Source organism: Xyrauchen texanus, chromosome 4 (assembly GCF_025860055.1).
Source record: "Xyrauchen texanus isolate HMW12.3.18 chromosome 4, RBS_HiC_50CHRs, whole genome shotgun sequence".
NCBI classification, from domain to species: domain Eukaryota; kingdom Metazoa; phylum Chordata; class Actinopteri; order Cypriniformes; family Catostomidae; genus Xyrauchen; species Xyrauchen texanus.
In genome coordinates, this window is record NC_068279.1 from 19,555,366 (window position 1) to 19,573,502 (window position 18,137).

The following is an 18,137-nucleotide window of genomic DNA, read 5'->3' on the forward strand; positions in this document are numbered from 1 at the left end:
GAAAGGTAATATTCACATTTTGCTTGCTCTGCAATTCCAGCAATGTAATGTTATACTTTACTATGGAGTGGTGGTGGCATAGTGGGCTAAAGCACAAAACTGTTAATCAGAAGGTCACTGGTTCGAGCCCCACAGCCACCACCATTGTGTCCTTGAGCAAGGCACTTAACTCCAGGTTGCTCCGGGGGGATTGTCCCTGTAATAAGTGGACTGTAAGTCGCTTTGGATAAAAGCGTCTGCCAAATGCATAAATGTAAACGTAAAAACTTAGAACTAGCAAGCCTCAAAGAAGTATATGAATTTGATTTTGGGACATGGGCAAAATGTGTCTAGATTATCTATATTATGCTTCAACTCCACAGAGCACACTGGCCAATCATAGCAGTCACACTGGCTGTCCATCACATTCTCTCACATGAACCTGAAAGCATGCAGAGAGATGAGCATGTCAATATGTTCATGTTCTCATGCCAATCAATTTAATGGAGCACTAAAGTGATGTCTCAAGTGAACAATGATGCAAGACCAGCCTTGATATGCCTCTCCAATCTGATTTAACTGTTCATCTTTGATATGAAATGACACGTGCACTGAGCTAAACAGAAATGCACATAAACAAACCATCCTGTTTACAGCCACAGTGGGGACTGTCCAGGATGCTTTATGTTCAGTAAGTACTGTTGTGACATACTGAGAGTGGTAGGAATGTTTCGAACAAATTAAATGGATTAATAGCGTCTACACCTTCTGACACTGGAGAATGAAATTACATGGAGAAGAAACAATCTAGCGCATAGGTTGCAAATTTGGGATGTGCAAAACTCCATATTTTCAAATAACTAGTCAATGGGTTGACTAAATGACTAGTCAATGTTTTATGGAAGCCCAATTTTTTTTTTTATTAGATAGATAGATAGATAGATAGATAGATAGATAGATAGATAGATAGATAGATAGATAGATAGATAGATAGATAGATAGATAGATAGATAGATAGATAGATAGATAGATAGATAGATAGATAAACTAGTCAACGTTATTAATCAACTAGTCAGTTATTGGATGACTAGATGACTATCGTGACCCATTCCTACTGCAAATGCTTGAGTGATGCTCAATGATAGATTATGGAGAGGGTGAAATACAGGAGAAAGTCCCATGCTTCAACATTTGCCTATGAGCTAAGCATAATTCGACTCACAGAGATGACGAACAGGGAAAGAGAGAGAGACAGAAACAAGGACACAGAGAGAGTTAAGGTGTTACCCCATGAAGCTCCTACAAGTGATTCCAGGTAGAGAGAAACAGAAGAAGATGGGGAGTCAGTGACAGGACAGCAGAATACTCACATTGAAAATGCCTTGACATGACACAGCAAAAAAGACAAACAGGACGTAGACAGATTAGTCTGCTTAGAAGAGAACAAGCCGAGAGACCCCTCCTTCTGAGATACCCTTGTTAAAGTTCAAATTCATAATAGCTTAGACCTGCCTTAGCTGGTTTGCTGGTCTTAGAAATTGCTGGTTTAAAATCGCCTAACTAGTCTCCCATTCTTGACAAGTTGGTATTCAGCTGGTCAAGCTTGTGTTCAGTCTCCCAGCCTCAGTGGCGGATTTAGGCATGGGCGACATCACCAACAACCCCCGCCCCACCCAACAACTTTGGGGGTGCGTTGAAGCGGGTTTCGCCCAGGGTGCCAATCAAGCTAGAACCGCTACTGCCCAGCCTGACCAACTAATCTGTGCCCAAAACCCCTCGAAAACCAGGTTGAACAATTAAAGCCAGCAAAAAAGCTTAGGTTGCTTTAAGCTTAGTTATTTTTTTCTGTCCGCTCTCTTTCTGTTTTTTTTTTTAACTGGCAATGTTCCCTTACTGTTTCTAATAGCAACTAATAGCATTTCCTCAATACTGAAGTGTTGTAGTAGTCCATCCATTACACCACTGAAGATGAGCAAACAGCTGATCATATCAGACAACTCCTTTATTAGCTCCCACACATACACAAACCCACGCACACACATTTACACAGAGACATACACTTGTTCTCTTTAATTAATAACAATAAGGAATACATTCTTGAAATTGCAATAAAGTGATTTCAATTGACCCAAAGACAGGAAGGAACAACAGATCGCAGCGAGCTGGCAAACATTTCCAGCTCTGCATGTGCACAGCTAAGATAGACAAAGACACACTTGTCCCACTGAGAGATTGAGTGTCGAGTAAAATCCTTAAAAGAAAATACAGGTGAGAACCTTCACTAATATACAGTATGTGTCTCTAATTATGAGAAACATTTTTTTGTCAAGATCAATGATAAAAAAGCATACAAAATAAAGGTTTTAGTTAGAATCATCGAATTAGCTGTGTGAGTTTCATACAGGACTTGAAAATTATAGGAAACTTACGAGAATGCAAATGCCACCAGTGCACCACTGACCACAATGAAGTCCAGAATATTCCACAGATCTCTGAAGTAGGAACTGGGATGCAGTATTAAACCTAAATCCACCATCTGATGAAGAAAACAATTAAACAGGATTATACAGTTAGTTACAGACCTCTTATCTGATTGGACAAGCACTGTTCCAACAGTTCTTGTTTTTAACCTAGTAACACTAGGACGCTTGACTGTTTGTATCACTCCGCTTGTCTGTGTGTCTTATTGAGTTCAAAATACATTGTCAGTCTGTGCATTGCTCAATAATGGATGATCCTGCTTTGGCTTAATTTGGAATTATTTTCATTAGCAAAAATAGACAAAATAACTATCCATATTTTGTCTAACATGTAATTTACTTAATATTAACTTATTGTTTACAGAATTGTTGTTCAAAAGCAATATCACACTAGCAATCGTACAACCTGTGGCATGAGGCTACCCAATCACAGCCTGGCTGACATTCAATACAATCTTGCTTGTGTGATATTGCTTTAATATGAAAAATAATTGAGGTTAACACCTTGACAGCCACATTTTTAACAAAATTAGCATATTAAGATGGGTCATTGTGTTCATTTTAACCATCACACAAGCCACGCATTCGTGTGGGGCCCCAAACGTTAGGGGGCCCTCCGCCCCGGTAAGAAAGCTCAGTGAATACCCCTTGAGGGGTGATATGCAGTTTTGGATACACGTGTGGCATGAATACACCATTGTCAGCGCTAACAGAGTGGTTCACGTTATAGGTCTGCCAGAATTTTAAGTCCGTTTTTCAAGTAGTATTTCGTGTTCAGGTTTGTAATTTATGAAAAAATATGCAGTCCTTCCGAACTTGTTTCACCCATGTGCTATCACTCACATATGCTCAAACGGATGTGTTAGGGGCCATTCACAAAAAACTTGGGTTTTTATTTTAATTTTAAATTGGGGCCCTGGGGTGGTCGGTTGCTTGGGGCCACAGAAATTGTAAACAGGCCCCTGGCAGTACAGTAATTTACCTCACACTTACCTTAATGACCATCTCAAATGTGAAAACACCAGTGAAGACATAGTCCAAATACTTCAGCACCTATGATGTGAAAAGTACAAAAATCAATAAGTCTGCCATCAGTTCATTGAGACATATTAGGAAATAATGGTCATACATTGTCAAAATGTGACTTTAAACAACCAGAAAAAACACAAAAGATATGAATTTGTAAAATGTAGACTCACATTGTTACGAGGGGCATTGGCTTGGACTGGGTCCTCGGCAGCCAGGGCTATACTGCTCATGGAAATGACCACCAGGATACACATCTCAAAGTAACGTAGACTGACAATGTAGTGACACAGACGCCTCACACTACACAACAATTACACACACAGTCAAAGAGAGGCTAGTGGCAATTAGATCCTAATTAAGTCTGCCTTTGATGTATCTATAGACATATAATCACTGGTAATGAGTATTATACGATAGTTAGTTACAATCCTCTAATATACAGTAAATGGACAAGGAGAGCTCAAAAAGTGCTGATATTTAGTCAAAAGCACTGGGGTGCTTCACTGTTTGTATCACTTCACCTTTCTATGTGGTGACATTGTAAACAGGCTACCAGTCTGTGCATGGCTAGGCAGCAATCCAGCTTTAGTTTCATTTAGAATTTTTAAAAAATAACTGTCCATATTGTGTCTTAACATTGGTCCTTTGTAGTGCCCCAACTGGGCCATAGACAGCTGGGTTATAGATGCCTCATTTGGCAGCTGCTCCACAGTTCACAGCTCTATGTGGAGGTTTATGGCATTGGATGCCTTTAAGACTTAAAGACCTTGAACACACACAGTGAAACTTTACAGCTAATAAGCAAAAAACATTTTCCATACAACAGCCTTGGTAGTTCGCCATTCGCCAACTACAACAGCCGCGCATTAATATTTTAGATTCCCCACACAAGTGTTGGGGAAGCTACACTGAAACTGTACTTTGGACATTTTCATTCTATAGAGCATTTAATCGGACAAAAATCTGTGTAGTGCAAGATGAGTCATCAATATTTTTGGTCCTTTTCTAGAAGAAAAACATTGTAAATTTAAATGTGTATACCTGCTAAAGGTTCCTTTTGTCACCTTTTAAGAGTGCCCAAGTACATAGATGGCTTCAAAGCTAAAACGCATATCATGAAAGCCATAGAAACCATTAAATGCAGTTACTATGTTAGTAGCATTGCTACTTCAAGTTAGCTATTCCCCAACACTTCTACACACACACTCACGGATTGGTTGGGCTGAAGATGAACATTGAGCTGAAAGGTAGGATGGGACGAGGGCTGCTCTGGTTCAGATCCTCCAGATTCTTCTCAGTCATGGGCATTGTCTCACTGTCTATACTGTTCACTGAAGAGACACAAATATGTCAAGTGTAAACCAATATATATGTTCCTTGGAAGAAAGTAAGTCATGGAGGTTTGGAACAAATTGAGGGTGAGTAAACAACAACTGAATTTTCATGGTTGAACGAACTATCCCTTTCATTCCCTTGAAAAGCACACAAATGCAACTCAGTATGTGAGCATAAAATGAGTTGCAAACGAATAATTGTGGGCTGAAAAGGCTGTTTGAGAAATACTGACTGGGTATGAGGGTTGTCTCTCCTGGAGGAGATGTGATGGTCACAGGAATGTGTGTGTTCATTCCTCCAGTCTGACCGACATTCCTCTTGTTGTCAGAGTCTTCTGGTTTCTCAAGACACCATCTGTTCCTGACCGGAGGCTGATGAGGGTTGACAGCCAGTGAATCTCCTCCCATGTCCATGTGCCTGAAGCAGTGATTCAGAAGCAGGTTAAAGTTTGAGCCACATTACATATACCAATATCCATCCTTTTGAAAATGGAGAGAAATAGAACACATACTAGAACACATTCCTTTGATTGACATGTCTCAATATTTTTTCAGTGTCTTGAGTCAAAAACTCTGTGTTTTTAAGATGCTGTATCAAGTTAAAAAAGGTTCAATTTTTAAAAGATTCAACATATTAAAACCCCTTTGTTCAGTTGCATTCTGCCAAGCACTACATTGAGATGTTTTTGAATGCAAGAATCATACTATGTGAACAGCTTCTATGCCTGCAAGCTACTTTCATAATCAGAGGGAATAATTAAAGAAAACAAATATAATTAGTCTCATTAGATCCTGCAGAGTGTTATTTTGTAAACAAGTGCAATGTAAGACATGCATTTTACACAAGAAACTTAATTTAAGACTTTGGTAACATTTCATTATAAGGTTCCATTTGTTAACATTAGTTAACAAAATTAGTTAACTAACAATACAAAATTAAATCAAAAGTTGCATTTGATAACATCGTTTAAAGCACTATGAATAAACATCTACTAACAATAGTGTTTTTATTAACTAACATTAACAAAGATTAACAAATGTTGTAAAAAGAAAAATGTATTTTTTTGTTAATGATGCTTAATGCATTTACAAAAATTTAACCTTTTTTCAAAAAATACTTTTTAGTAAGAAATTTTACCTGTGGCTGTGTGACTTGCCCTCCTCATTCTCTCCATTCCCTAGTTGTTCCTCTCCCTCTAGCGTGGACTGAGCTTTACTGGTGTGTGGCCTGTGCCGTCTCCTCCCTCTGTTACCTCCATTCTCCCCTCTGGAGCACCTCACCCCTTCCCTTGTTCCTGAATGTGAGCCCTCCTTATGCCTGGACCTCCTTTCACTCTTCCCCCCAGCACTGACCACTCCGTTGCCCTCCCTGTTGTGTCTGTGGGAATGATGATGCCGATGTTCTCTCTCACCCCCTCCCTCATCCACCGACCTCTGGTGGTTATGTCTGCACCCCCCCTCTCGGCTCTGGCTCCTGTCACTCTTACCCTCCTTACACCATGTCCCATCATGCTCTTTACTACTGCTGTGATGAACGTGATGTCTGCCCTCTTTGCTGTGGCCTGTGTCCTTGTTCTCATTGGTCTCATTGGAAGGCCGCTCCCTGTGATGGTGGTGCTTGTGTGGTGGGTGGGACTGTGAGGGTTCCATCACAGGGGGATGTCTTTCATCCACTGTGCCAACCTCCCTTTGCAGTTCCTGTGGCTTGTCCCAGCCTCTTTTGGAGCTGATGGGGCCATCGCAGTGAGGTTCCACCACCAGAGGTCGGTCCAAGTGGGTCTTGATGTCAGGGCAAAGGTGAAGGTTGGAGGTCAGGCGAGCATTGAGCTCCTCTTGGTACAACGCCTCGCTGCTGGCCTGCATGTGCTTGCGGATCTGGGAGGTGCGCTGCTCCCACACAGACATCATCTTCAGGGAGCGCTGCTGCTCTATACTAAAGAAGAGAAGATTCATGGAAACATACCTGTCAGCATTAGATAGAGTTTAAATAACATGAGGGTGAGTAAATTATGACTTCTGAATTTTCATTTTTAAGTGAACTATCCCTTTAAATGCAACACAGTTAGGCACGATGTTGAAAGTAGTCTGCAACCATGTCAAGACCCACTTTAATGTCAGCAGAAGTGTGATCAGATCTGAATTCTTTAACATAAAATTTCATAAATTTAGCAAATAATAGTAGTACTTCACGTCAAATAGCTGCAATACAGTTCATGCCATAATGAGGGTGGATTTGTATTGAATGAGGGTCTTTATGGATGTGAAATAACAAAGATCAGGCAAGGACATGTTTTGCTCATCCTGCAAGTGTTTGTGGATGATGGTTTGACTAGTGAAGTTTAAAGTCAACATGAATTGCAGTTTGCAACCCGTTTTACTTCCATAGTGTATTTTTGAGTGACACAGGATATACCTTGAGAAAAAGAAGGGTGGGACTATCCCAAGAATTAATTGAACCTCAGAAATCATAATTCATTAATAATTTAGCACTTACATTTTTCTAAATTTACAATAATATTTAGAATCAACCGAAACTACATGTACAGAAAAATTCCAAAGCATTCAAAGCATGGAATAGGCTTTTATATACAGTAGTCCCAAATTATTATTAGAAATTGAATATCTAAGTCACTGTCTTGTTTATATAAGAGTAACAAAACTGATGTGTATTATAGCTCAATCTGAGATTAATTAACATTAGAATGAAGGTAAGAACAAATCAATATGTGTAACTGTTGTGAATCCATCTGGCTTTATTTTCTTGAGAACGTTACGGTTGTGATTTTTGGAGCTTTAAAGTTCTGGCCACCATTCACTTGCATTGTATGGACCAATAGAGCTGAGAAATTCTTCTAAAAATCTTCATTTGTATTCTGCAAAAGAAATAAACTCATACACATCTGGAATGACATGAGGGTGAGTAAATGTTGAGAGAATTTTCATTTTTGGGTGAAATATACCTTTAAATATAAATAAGATTAATATAGAAATGTAGTAAAAAAAAAAATAATAATAATAATAATAATATATATATATATATATATATATATATATATATATATATATATATATATATATATATATATATATGGCTCGTTGGCCGTGGCGGGCATGGGCGCTGGCTCGTTGGCCGTGGCGGGCATGGGCGCTGGCTCGTTGGCCGTGGCAGGCATGGGCGTTGACTCGCTGGCCGTGACAGGCTTCGAGACTGGGGCCGTGACAGGCTTCGGGACTGGGGCTGTGACAGGCCTCGGGACTGGGGCCGTGTCAGGCTTCGGGACTGGGGCCGTGTCAGGCTTCGGGACTGGGGCCGTGACAGGCTTCGGGACGAGGGCCGTGACAGGCTTCGGGACGAGGGCCGTGACAGGCTTCGAGACTGGGGCCGTGACAGGCCTCGGGACTGGGGCCGTGTAAGGCTTCGGGACGGGGGCCGTGTAAGGCTTCAAGACGGGGGCCGTGGTAGGCTTCAAGACGGGGGCCGTGGTAGGCTTCAAGACGGGGACCGTGGTATGGAGCGCTGGTTCAGTGTCTGCCTCCCCCACAGTAAACGAGGAACCAGCGCACAGTAGGGCGAGGTCAATAAACTGAGCCAGGTTGAGAGAGCAGCGACCACCAGGCATGAATGATGAGGCTGGCTCATTCAGTCCAAATTGAAAAATGTCTTTCAGAGCCACCTCATCAAAATTCACCTGGTTGGCCAGGGCACAAAAATCAACCACATAAGCCTCCAAGGGTTGACTCCCCTGACCCAAAACCAAGAGTCGGGCTGCTGGCTCCATAATGTCAAGGGCGGGGTTATGAGTTACACAACCGCTGCCTTGCATGAAAAACCCTTGGTTAGCGTCAGAAGAGCCATAAAACCTCTCCGGGGATGGAGAGCATACGGCGCTCGCGGATGCATGGAGAGCATCAACGGGCTCAGGGGCAGACACAGGTGAAACAGGGTGAAATGAATCAGACATAGCACATATGCTGCCCCTGGGCCGCGAGCGCTTGGTCAAGTGTCCAAACAGTAGCTCCTCGCGCTGAATGTGACGTGTATCTCCGCTCTAGTGAGCTGCGCGAATCCTCCGCGTGATACATTGTGACTGTCTACGGTATGGTTGGTTATTCTGTAACCCGCACACACACACACAAGATGAGACAGTCACAATGTATATCAAAACTGCGTTTATTTTCAGGCAAACAAAAGTACAGCACGAAAAATCCAGAGGGAGAATGGTCAGGGTAGCGTAGGGTCAAAAGCCGGGGAATCAAAGAGAGTAAAGTGGGCTAATCCGGGAGAGTAGTCGAGGGGAGCGAGGGTGAAAGCCGGGGTAAACAGGATCGAGAGGCGGGTAAACTTACAAAGGGAGTAGTCAGGGGTACTAGGGGAACGAGGAGCTGGCAAGCTAAGAGGGAATCAAAACTAGACGAGACTAGCGGGGGCAAAGACACGGGAAACTAAATACAATAACCAACAACCGTGAGACGAAAGGGTAGTGATATATATAGGGGCGAGTGCAGGTGTAAACCATGACAGGTGATGAGACGAGTGCAGGTGAAACTAATGTGCAGGAGTGCAGATGACGCGAGTGCAGGTGGTCATAATGTTCTGGGGGATTGGAAACGTGTGAGGGACTCGAGGAAGGGAGATTGCCTACGAGCATGTGAGCGAGTAGGAGCAAAGTGGGCGTGAGGGCTCGAGCGAGCAAAAAGAGCGTGAAAAGCTTGAGGGGCGGAGCGAGGGAGTGAGGTCGAGGGAGTGTGTGTGTGCGACGAAGCGGGGATGGGGCAGAGGAGCGGGGTTCGTGACAAAATTGCACAACTAAATTAAAGAGTCAATAAATAAAGCATATGGCAGAATTCTTACAGATTGCTGCTACTCTGTACTATTACACTTAATCCCTAATTTAAAATGTAACCCTCCCCTCCTATATGACTTTGTCATATCAGCCCAGCAATCACATGGTTGATACTAATTTTCTCAAGACCACTGAGGTGATCCTTTCTCACATCGCAATCTTGCGAGCTCTGTGTGGCCATACCTGGGCAGGTACCCTTTTGTGCTGGCCCAGAGTGTGTTGCCGCCCTAGGTGGCTGCCTATAATGCCTATGCCAGGATCCGCTACTGGCCTCCATTAAGAGAGAACCTAAATCTCTTATATTTCTCCCATCCTACTTAGAAATGAAATATTAAATGTTCTTCTGGGTAATGTCATGCTATGCCTTATTTCTTATTAATTTAGCATGAAGTGTACATGAATCAAGACAGTTCTCAGTGTAAAGCAATGGTTCAGTTGAGGAAAAGTAAAACGTCTCTGCTTTACTCTGTCTTCTCTTTTTTCCTCATCACTTTATTCTGAGCACACCTCTAACAGGTAGGCTGTGTTCCATGGAGCGGGCGTGATGAGTGAACTGCAGCGATGTGTAGACAGATGTTGGGAAAGAGAACACTATGAGTCTGAGAGAGAGAGAGAGTTACACTGATTTTGATACACTATTTACAGCTAAGGCTCTAACAGGGCCTTGCAGTGTGAAACACTCCTGTGGTCAGATTGCAGTTCTAGTGGACAAGGTATACAATATGGTTCTGTTTCTTTGCATCAAACTCTATGACAGAACCTCAAAGAGTGATCTTAAAGAAATAGTTCACCCAAAATTAAAAATGTGTCATCATTTACTCATCCTTATGTGATTCCAAACCCATATGACTTGAACACAATTGGATATGTTATAATAAACAAATCTCTTCAATAAAATGGCAATTAAATGGCAGCTGTATTGTAAAGATGGCAACATAAGAAAGTCAGGTTTGGAACAACATAAGGGTGAGTAAATAATGACAGAATTTTCATTTGCAGGTTAACTATCCCTTTCTTTTCTCTTTTCTTTTGGCCTTTCAGCCACTTTATTTGTTGTAGAGAGAAGAGGAAATGGTGGGGGAAATAAGGGGCAATGGGATATTTCAGTTACATTGCCTGCATGAGTATTACGTCAGTGTGTAAGAGCACATTTCACATTTACTATGAAACATTTAATATACTTACCAAAATAATCTGTTGGCATTATAATCTCATGTAAATTAACAAGCTTTTATATAAAAATAAAAAACATGTTCTCAACATGTTAGTACCCCATTATCTACAGGTAATAAGCTGCTGTAAGTCATATTGCTAACGTCCACCAGATATAGCCACAGACTGCCCACCACAGGTGATATTTCTCAGGACAACTATTTTAGTGACATCTGTTAGGCAGAAGGGGAATTGTAAGTATGTATACATGTATGTATGGTATTCATAACATTTTAAATTACAACAGCTTGAAAGTGGATAGCGTGAAACATTATAGATGAATGATTTGCACAGGTGAGCAGAGGGTTCATATAAAATCGCAGGTTAACCATGGGAATACATAAACTGCATGTGAAAAATGAATAAGGGAGAAGATTCTGGAATGTCCACAATACAGCAGTCACTGTCAAAAACTATGAGGTGTTATGGATGAGTACTTGTCTTTTGTCTCACAAATGATCAAAATATGTCCATTCATATACTAAAGCATTGGTCATGCCCTATATAGAACTATTACCTCAGGTAGTGGTGTGCAGGGGAGCAGACATAACTCCTAAAACACATATAGCACACAGTGAAATACACAGATACACACAGACAGACTAAGAGTCCCCACACTGCCACAGAAAACCAGTTAGAACAAAAACATTTGAAATTAGAAAGAAAATCATTAAGGAACAAAGATGTGTGTAAAGACAGACAGAGGAATGGTGACAAAAATGTAAGAAAAAAACAGAAATGTACAATACAGTGGAGAAAACAGAAATGAAAGCAGACTCATCCAGTTGTTGGTATTGCACTGCAAATCTCTAAAACCTTTCAAATGTTCAATACTGCACAAATGGAGTAATTACATCTTTGCTATGTAAAATAAACTAATTCAATAACTTGAAAACAAATGCCAATTATACTACTCTTAACTTTTAGCCTCTGAAAAGATAGGGGGGTTTGGGGCTATGAGGGATAGACGTACTGTCTGTGTGGATTGTTCAGTCAACAAAATATTGAAAATACACCTTTCCAAAATAATTCTGGTGGACTAAAAACACATCTAGGTAATCTAGGTCTTCTCCATACCAATAAAATGAATGGTGACCGTGGTTGAAGATTTTCAGTGAGTAATGTCTTAAACTTTCTGTTTCTCACTAAATAATTTTATGGATTGCTTTTGCAATACTTTTTTGGTGCTCCTTGATCTTTTTGGAGCTTGAAAGCTCCTTGTCTTCATCCACAATCATTGTATAGAAGACAGTTGCTTAGATACTCTTCTACATTTCTCCTTTAGTGTTCCACAGAAGAAAATCATACAGGTTTGGAACAACATGAGGGTGAGTTATTTATAGGTGGGGTGGGGGGGGGTGGGCGAGGGAGGCAGACTGTTTGAACATCAATCCCTCACAGCCTCGTTTTCATTCTATTGTTATTTCATTTAATTTCTCTAATTGAAGCATCTACCCAGACAAAAGTCACCTGCACTCAAAAACTTTGAATGTGACTTCAAATTCTGTAGTCTTAATTCTATCACTGGATTTAATTCAAAGCCTAGAACTGAATTTCTGCTTGCTTTTATGTGCGAGTATGTGTGTGTATGCTCTCGCAGGGGCCTGTCTTGTGCAGTGTTGGGTGTAATGCATTAGTAAATAATTACAGTAATTAATTGATTACTATTAATTTTCAGTCATTTAATTACATTCTGATGCAATTGTGTTAAATACTGTATATACTATAGAACAATTCTATATAAAACAAGAGTGAATTTCAAATCGAAATTTAACGTCTAATGTTAAAATATTTGTTTTCTAAATTTACGCTGCCCCCTTAAATTCTTTGGCCATTTCATTAATAATTGATTTGATTTTACATTATTTATTTGCAAGAATTCAGAGAACGGTTTTATGTCTATCTTTGAATTTTTCATCTGGTCGAGGTTAATAATGGTTTTAGAAAGTAATTAGTAATAAGTAAATCAATTATTTTCAGACAGAGTAATTAGTACAGTAATGTAATTACACTGTAGAAAATGTACTTAGTAGTTAATCATTAATTACTTTTTAGAGTAACGTACCCAACACTGGTCTTGTTTTAATAATTGTATCTATACAGTATGTTGTACAATGAAGAAGAAATATTTAAGATTCTGCACTATTTCTAAGTCATACATCAAACGTTACCCAATTTGTGACCATTAACACATTTGTACAAAAGGTCAGATTTCCTTGCTTCCATTGAAGCACACAATAATAGTTTTATTATTTTCATAATTTGTATTGAACAATACAAAATGCTAATACAGATAGATAGATAGATAGATAGATAGATAGATAGATAGATAGATAGATAGATAGATAGATAGATAGATAGATAGATAGATAGATAGATAGATAGATAGAGGACTTTTGAACACCACTTTGTCAATAAATATAATTAATGAAAGTTTGAAAGTTATTTTTAAGTGTCACCCTTCTTTCATCTTATTCTTCATCATCTTACCTATTATTCTCTATGATCCAAGTGAGACAGCCTGAGTTGTGTTTAACTGTGAACTACATAAGCACTCTGGTCAACGAGACTAGTTCAGATGCCTGGTGTGATGCAAGAGCAATGTACTGGGACAGAGTGGGAGAAGAGATTGTAACAGAGTAAATTAACTCACGGTGAATGAGAGCTGGAGTTGGAGGAGCTGCATGAAAGAGCACCAGGTTTTGGCCTTAAAAAACTGCATATGCCAAAAACAAAAACCACGAGAGGGTAAAGATAATAGTTTGGTGGGGGAGGAGTCAGTGGCAGAGACTACTGCCATCAATTACTCTGACTCCGCCCAACTCTATGGGATGTACACATCAACAATAGTGTGACTTTTAAACAAAATAAAAAACTAAACAGATAATGAAGACATTACAGTATTGGGGAAAAAAGTTTGACCTCAGCGTGCATAATATAGGAAAAATCTTAATAAAATGTTTTTTAAATTATGATTTCATTACTCTATTATATAACATAATGAATAGAATTTTTCAATTATGTGTTCAAGAACTGGAACTCAATAATACCAGCAGATGCATTTGTCTTTCATAAATAAAAACTACAATACATTCTTAAACTTTAACATTGGGTTCCCCTGACCACATTTAAAAATGTTTACATCCTTGGTAATAGCCTGTTATCAATGTATCTTCACTTTAGACATAAATAAACAACTTAAGTTCAACGGTAAACAACCAAAGTAAAAAAAAAATATACATTTGTGCCAAATAAGTAAATTACCGCTTGTGCTGCTAATTAGTTGCTGATATCAGGGGGCAGTGGTGGCTCAGTGGTTGAGGCTCAGGGTTACTGACCAGAAGGTCGGGGGTTTAAGCCCCAGCACCACCAAGATCCCACTGTTGGGCCCTTGAGCAAGGCCCTTAACCCTATCTGCTCCAGGGGGATTGTCCCTGTAATAAGTGCACTGTAAGTCGCTTTGGATAAAAGCGTCTGCCAAATGTATAAATGTAAATGTAAATGTAAATATCTTGAATGACACATAAATCTGATCCAGCCTAATTAAACATAGATTGATTTGCCAGCCACATTCAGTAAGAGTGAAGATCATCAGCTATTTCCACAGAGTAAATCAAGCATGCATACCATTGCATAGTAAAAACAACCAACTGGTGGATGTGGGTGTAGGACCAGTGATACAGAGAACATTTACAGAGACTTACTAATGAACAAATAAATGTTATAACAGAAATAAATTAATAAAACAACCAACACCCAGAAACACACACACACAGTAGACAAACTGAAATTCAGTTCTTGAAGGGGAGAAACATAAAAAGTACATGAGAGAGAGAACAGGAAGTAGTTATTAACAGGTGTTATGGAGGGTTATGGACTTACGCTGTGATGGAAATGTTGGTAGCCGACATGGGGCTGACCTCCTTTACCTCCTTGGCTTTCTGTAGAGCCAATTTCTTACTGATGGCCTCCTCCTGTTCCTCCTCATCCTGAGATAGTAAGATAGAGAAAGATACATTTGCATCCAATAGCAAGCACCTCTACCATTATCAAATCAATGTGGTGATGTCCCAGGGGGCCTTATGGCCTCATATTGTTGGTACCGTTTTCATGTAGGGCTGTAAATCCCACGATGGATTGAAAGCTTCATTACCTTGAGTTACTGACCAGGGCAAACATCAAGCAGATAAAAAAAAAACCTTACAGAGTCTCAAGAAATCAATAAAAGCTGTCAGTGTGTGAAGATAGGTTCACTTCCGCCTTAATTCACAATACACAACATATGTGGAGGAAGACTCATGTGGTGCATGTGCAGTTACAAATGGCTAGTGAGTCATTTCTACAATACATTTATAATATATTGTATCATGCCCCAATAATATATATTGTATATAAATGTTGAAAATCCTATAATTCAATGTTATTTTATAAAAATATAACAATTAAGTGAATAGGAGGGTGAATTTTACATAGTTTTACTACTTTTATTTGAGCAGATGTTGCCATTTTTGTCACTGTGTGCTATGAAAAACTGCCAATTTCGGTAGTGTGATTATTTTCAAAAATCTGTCAAAAAAAACTTTAAAAACTTAAATTAACTTCACCCTCATGTAAGCAAACTCTTAATCCCCCACAGAGTAATGGCTAATTTAAGCACATCATTTGTATCCTATAATTTGGAGAATATTTCTGAAAGTCAGTTATATCCTTATATTTAAATACCTGTTTAAATTTCAACAAAAGCATGTTGTATAACAACTATGGAGTTCAAGGGGTAGTGCATAACAAGAATAACCATAATACAGTGTGACACGGTGCAAGAGGATGTGGATATATGTCATGTTTATAAAATTGCCCATATGCAGGATCTAAAAATGTTCAACCAACCTTGGTGAGTTCTTGTGCATTGGCAAGGTTATCAACAGCGATGGCCAAAAAGACATTGAGGAGAGTGTCTTATCAAATGTATTTTAAGGAATCCAGAGGTCATCTATAAAACTGTGAATCAAGACACTTTCAGTCAGTTGCCCAAAAAGGATACAGTTTCCAAACAGCGTGAGCACAATGAAGTACACAGAGCAGAACATTCCTCTGTGCACTCCTCCCTGGGACTTGATTCCATGATACATCACAGCATTCCAGTCCTCTCCAGTCAGAATCTGACAAGATAAAACACATCATGCAGACACTACAAATATCAAATGATTGTCTTTTATACTGCCAGATGGTTATTACCTGAAACACTGTAAGAATAGCAGCTGGGAACGTGTCAAAGTTGGTAGTCGGGGTCTCATCTTCGAAATTGAATCTAGGAGAGAGATCGTGGTGAGCTGTGAATCATATTTTTTGGATGAGTATCATGTAAATGATACAATGTTCAGTACTAGATAGAACAGAGCCAGCTTTGCTCTATTTCCAGCATCTTTTTTCTTTAAATCTGTTTGCTAGTAAACAATGCAAACACACTGACAATTAGATTAAAAAACAGTCTAAATACTTGCCTCGGCAAGTATTTAAGATGTTTATGCACAGTCTGTTTAAGAGGCATTTTAGATCATGAGATTATGTGATACGAGTTAACCAAACAAAAAGGGTGCTAACACACAAAAAAATCATACTTATTAGTATTTGTGTCTTGTTTTCTAGTAAAAAAAGAATATCTAAACATTTTTAAAACAAGACACATTTACATAAGAAGCTAAAAAACAAAAGATTTTGTCATATTTTTAGAGAAATCTAAAACAAAGAATTCTAACATGAATGCTTATATAAAGAAAAAAACTATTTATTTAAATATTTAAACTATTTAAAAAACTTTATTCAAAGGGAAAACAGGTTTATTTTTCTTACCCCACTGGCAAATATTTTGCATAAACCCAACCAAATGTTTTTGGAATTCTCCTAAAACAAGACTTAAAACAAGAAAGAAAAGTACTTGAAAAGGCAGAATTACATAAAATATTAAGGCTGTTCATATGTTTGTACCAGAAAATAAGACAAAAATACTCATTAAGAATTTATATATGTATGTAGCTCCAGTCTAATTCATACTCCAAACTATCAGGGCTCTGCAGGGGTCCTTATTACTAGAGACAACTAGTAAACAGAAATGCTTAAAACAGGAGAAGAATCATCTCACAATCAAGAGCTTGTTTTCGTTATTCTGTTGAACAACAAAAAAATGCTTCCTTTAAATACTCAAGCCCTATTATTATTTATTTATTTATTTTGCAAAACATTATTACAATAACATTAGAAACATTAAAAACAATTTAAATGTTGCTAGAGTATACTATATTTCCCTAACGACTCCACTTGGCATATGAGGGTGTCCTTCCATGCAACCTAGTTGAAACCTCTCTTCAATAATGCCAGTATTCTAATATTGGCTATGGTGTTTGATCCCTGCCTTTTTAGGCACAAATCTGTCCGCTACAAAAGCATGTGCGCAAACACCATTCCTTAGAATTTTCTTCCTTCAAGACCGCGATTCATCTCTCGTCTAGAAGACTGCTTCGCAGTCGACTACACGAGTCAGCGGGCGGAATCTTCAAAACTGTTGGAGGATACCTATATTTTTCATTTTCTAACAAACAGCCATACAAGGGAATGTGAATTTCAGTATGTATGCTACATTTTAAAATTACAGCATACAGTGTTTATTATAAGGGGCCACCCATAAGGGGGGGTGGGGGCTCAAGAGAGATCAACACCCTCAATAGTGCGGAAATCGCCCGCTGGAGATTGCACGCACGCATTGCCCGTGACAAATAACGGTGCACCAACATATAATGGCACACGTGCATACCATCTGGGCCTGCTCAATACTCACGAGTACTTTTAAAGGAGCTACTTTTTTACTCTTAAGTCGTTTTTAGGACAGGTATTTTAATATACATCTTCTCTCACTAAATTTTTTGGGAAGTAGCAGTACTTTAATTTGAGTATGATTTTTCAGAACTCTTTCTACCCCTGCTTAAGACTAATTACTTGATGCTGGTTAAAACACTTGTTACTGTCTATATCAATTATGGTTACACCTGCCTATATAACAAACATTCAAGGTTCTGAGCACTTCCATCAAATGCGAGAATGTGTTATCTGGTCTCATTGTTTCCACTTGCACTGTTCTCTGAGGTGCTTCACACTCTATATCACTGTCTCTTTTATCCAACCCAGAAAATAACTTCATGGATCAGACAGGGAGTTTATCATGTCCATCTACAGTCTTAAATATTAATGCACTATGGAATTGAAAC

General features: G+C 39.1%; 1 protein-coding gene across 1 annotated transcript in view; it reads right to left on the reverse strand.

Moving 5' to 3' along the window:
• The window catches only part of LOC127638703 (probable voltage-dependent N-type calcium channel subunit alpha-1B), a 165,665-nt gene that overhangs the window by 40,706 nt on the left and 106,822 nt on the right, over window positions 1-18,137 (reverse strand). Inside the window, exons 15-26 of the mRNA XM_052120348.1 lie at window positions 16,114-16,186; window positions 15,920-16,037; window positions 15,766-15,833; window positions 14,761-14,867; window positions 13,532-13,594; window positions 5,961-6,755; window positions 5,056-5,240; window positions 4,699-4,819; window positions 3,659-3,788; window positions 3,453-3,512; window positions 2,409-2,515; window positions 1,267-1,278 (exon numbers count right to left, since the gene is read on the reverse strand). Of these exons, the coding sequence (XP_051976308.1) occupies window positions 1,267-1,278; window positions 2,409-2,515; window positions 3,453-3,512; window positions 3,659-3,788; window positions 4,699-4,819; window positions 5,056-5,240; window positions 5,961-6,755; window positions 13,532-13,594; window positions 14,761-14,867; window positions 15,766-15,833; window positions 15,920-16,037; window positions 16,114-16,186 (1,839 nt within the window). The remainder of the gene's footprint in view (window positions 1-1,266; window positions 1,279-2,408; window positions 2,516-3,452; window positions 3,513-3,658; window positions 3,789-4,698; window positions 4,820-5,055; window positions 5,241-5,960; window positions 6,756-13,531; window positions 13,595-14,760; window positions 14,868-15,765; window positions 15,834-15,919; window positions 16,038-16,113; window positions 16,187-18,137) is intronic.